Below are 3384 nucleotides of genomic sequence, written 5' to 3' on the forward strand. Positions count from 1 at the left end.
GGGGGGGGGGCACTGTCTTACCATGTATGAAGCACTGAACTTGATCCTGGCATTACGAGGGGTAAAAGTAGCACCTCAACCCCCACTACCAACACATAATAAATAAGTAAACAAGTCAGTAAGAGCAGAGGACTGTCCTAATGGCAGTGGTGTCCCCAGGGTGCCTTTTGGTTTAGCCTTTACCGGATCCCTTGGTTCTGATAAGTCGCTCGTGAAAAGATGGCTGAGCAGTTGCTGTATAATGTTGTGTCTTGAGCAGGCCTTGAACCTGCAGTTTCCGGGATAGGTCATTGTAAAGATTCCTGGGTGGGATGGATGTTGGGTAGCCAGAGTGTGGGTCCAGCAAGGTATGGTCCTGGATTCCATGTGGTCTGGAGTGTGACCTGGGGAAGGCATCTTGCCAGCCTTGGCCTTGGGTCCCTCGACTTGTCATTCACAGCAGTTGTGTCTCAGGTGCTCAGGTGGATGTCGTACTGATACCGTCTCTAAGGTGTCACCAGGCCTCACGTGGCGAGGCCTGAGCCAGATCTGCTTTGAACCTAGAACAGGTAGGACATGGTGGCCCACACTGTGGTCTCGGCCCTCAGGAAGCAGAGACAATGGCTCACAGGCTCAGGGTCATTCTCAACTACATACCAAGTTCATGCACAGCCTGGGCTACATGAGACCAGGGCTTGGAGAGGTGGCTCAGTGGTTAAGAGTAACAGGTGCTCTTCCAGAGCATCCGGGTTCAATTCCCAGCAACCACATGGTGACTCCCAGCTGTCACTAACTCCACTTCCAGGGGCTCAGGGAACTTAGCGGAGCCTTACATGCAGGCAAAGAAAAAGAAAAAATCAAGCTGGGCGGTGGTGGCGCACGCCTTTAATCCCAGCATTCGGGAGGCAGAGGCAGGCGGATCTTTGTGAGTTCGAGGCCAGCCTGGTCTACAAAGTGAGTTCTAGGAAAGGCTCCAAGCTACAGAGAAACCCTGTCTGGAAAAACAAAAATCTAGAATTAGAGATGGGAGTAATAAATTAGACTCTGGCGAGGTGAGTGTGATCAAGATCCGGATTCCTTCCCTGGAACAGCGTGGTTGCGGCGTCCCAAGTTCTTCCCTCCGTCTTTTCCCCTGTGTGGGTCTGCATTTGACCCCTAACCTCCACCTGCTGCTATTCCTCCTGTCTGATGTTCCCGCCCCTCTTGGTAAACATCTGCTCTCTCCCCAGGCCTCACCAACATGCTGGGCTCCCTCGTCTCCTCTTACCCCGTCACTGGCAGCTTTGGGCGGTGAGTGGCCACGTTCTTTCTTCCCTGTTCATTTAGGGCCGGCAGGGTCCAAAGACCTCTTATCCCCCCCCACACACACACCCTCAACCGTATTGTACTGTTCCCTCCTCATTACTCCACCGGGCATTCTAAAGACCTCTGGGAAGCTGTGGCCATGTCCACAGCAAGGGAGGTTACACCTGCCCTTCAGGACAGCTCCTAGCACCCCAGCCCTGCATTTAGAGGTAGAATCCCTGGCCCATCCAAGTCCTCCAGGCATGCTGCTGTCTGAGTTAAATTCCGAAAGAAAGTGGGAAGAGAGCATAGTAGTGCACCTTTAGTCCCAGCACTTGGGAGGCAGAAGTAGATGGATCTCTATAAGTGAGGTCAAGGCCAGTCTGGTCTACTTAGTGAGTTCCGGAACAGCCAGATCTATGGGGGGGGGGGGGAGAGAGAGAGAAGAAAGGGAGGGAGGGAGGGAAGGAGGGAAAGAACAGGAAAAAATGGGGACATAAAGGTCTCAATCTCTGCCCTGTTGAGTCAGGTTTGGAGGCAGTCTTTCCTGGATTCTGGAAGATGGGATGGGGGAGCCCCGTGCCTAAAGAGGAACTGTGTATTCCTCAGGAGAAACTTAGGATGTGGGGGCAGAAGAGGGACAACCTTAAAGGAATTGGAGTTCTTGATCAGTGTTTTCAGACTTAATAATGAATAGTAGATATTAGAGAAAGCAGGACAGCCCACCCACCCCTTCTGAAGAGCTGTTGGCAGTCATGGCTGCCCGGGGACAGGGAATCATTTTCTTCAGCAGTGTGGCCAGCAGTGAGTTGCCCGTGCTCTGGTTAACAGCCCTGTTCACACCAATGCTTGTGCAAGGAACTCTAATTAAACTCGGGGCCATCAAAACACAAGGCATGAATAAGGGGAGAGATATGTTAGGGAGAGAAAGGGGTCCAGAGGAAGTGGAAGGGGCATGGGAGAGAGGAATGGGAGATGGCAAGATAAACTTGAATAAAACTGTCAAAAGGGTTAAGAATAAAAAATAGACCACTAGGGAGATTGAGCTCAGTGCCCTGCGGCCACCTTAACTCAGTCGCCTGTGCCTGTTGTCAGCTCCACCTGCCCTCACTTCCAGCACAGGTCTCCCTGAAAGGTCAGCCCCAGGATGAGGCCAGACAGCTCCCCTCTCAGCCACTGGGGATTGACAGGTTTCTTCCCGTTGTCTTCCAGGACAGCTGTGAATGCCCAGACTGGGGTGTGTACCCCAGCAGGAGGCCTGGTGACTGGTGAGCCCCCCACCAGTGGGAATGGTGGAGAAGGGAAGAGGCCATGGTTCTCTAACTGCTTAGGTCATTCCTACCAAGTCTGCGTGGGCCCACAGCTGTGTCCCATCGGACACCAGGCCCCTCCACACCTCAGCTTAGGCTGCATCATTTTGTGGGTGCCGGGTGGGAACCCGTCCCCCAGATGACCCCTCCCCACAGGTGTGCTGGTGCTGCTCTCTCTGGACTTCTTGACTTCACTCTTCTACTACATTCCCAAGTCTGCGCTGGCTGCCGTCATCATCATGGCTGTGGCCCCACTCTTTGATGCCAAGATTCTCAGGACGCTCTGGCGTGTTAAGAGTACGTACACGCATTCAAGGTGGGCAGCCTCCGACACGGCATCTGAATGCCAAGGGCATCTGTTATTCCCCTCCCAGCCTGCAGCCCTACTTTGGACTAGAGCTGGGGCATTGTGGTAACTTAGGAAAGAACACACAAAGAGCCAAGAGACAGGTCCGTCACTCAAGTACCGCCACCCTAGCTCAGGAGACAGTCCTGTCACTCAGGGTAGCGGCTCGGGAGGAGCCGTAATTTGGCCCACACAAAGCTGAGCCCAGTGGAGACTGGGGTTCCTTCCATTCCGTCCCCCACCCTCCTCCCACATCCCTTTCTCTTCCTATGGATGGGTGACTGCCCGGCCCCTCTTTACAGCCTTTCCGACTCACCGACTCCTAACCCGAGCGTCCCTGACCCAGTAGTTCCTTTAGCGGACCAGAGCTAAGTCCCTTTTCTTCATTGGCCACAGTTAACAGATGTAAATGACCAGTTGTTCTGTGTCTGGTCTTCCTGTGTGTCCACATGTCGTCTTTAGGAC

At 53.5% G+C, this 3384-nt stretch overlaps 1 protein-coding gene across 1 annotated transcript in view; it reads left to right on the top strand.

The window, feature by feature from the left end:
• Slc26a11 (solute carrier family 26 member 11) overlaps positions 1–3384 on the top strand; it is a 19228-nt gene that overhangs the window by 11827 nt on the left and 4017 nt on the right. Inside the window, exons 10-12 of the mRNA XM_013347606.2 lie at positions 1209–1269; positions 2476–2531; positions 2730–2870. Of these exons, the coding sequence (XP_013203060.1) occupies positions 1209–1269; positions 2476–2531; positions 2730–2870 (258 nt within the window). The remainder of the gene's footprint in view (positions 1–1208; positions 1270–2475; positions 2532–2729; positions 2871–3384) is intronic.

Source organism: Microtus ochrogaster, chromosome 7 (assembly GCF_000317375.1).
Source record: "Microtus ochrogaster isolate Prairie Vole_2 chromosome 7, MicOch1.0, whole genome shotgun sequence".
Taxonomy (NCBI): Eukaryota; Metazoa; Chordata; class Mammalia; order Rodentia; family Cricetidae; genus Microtus; species Microtus ochrogaster.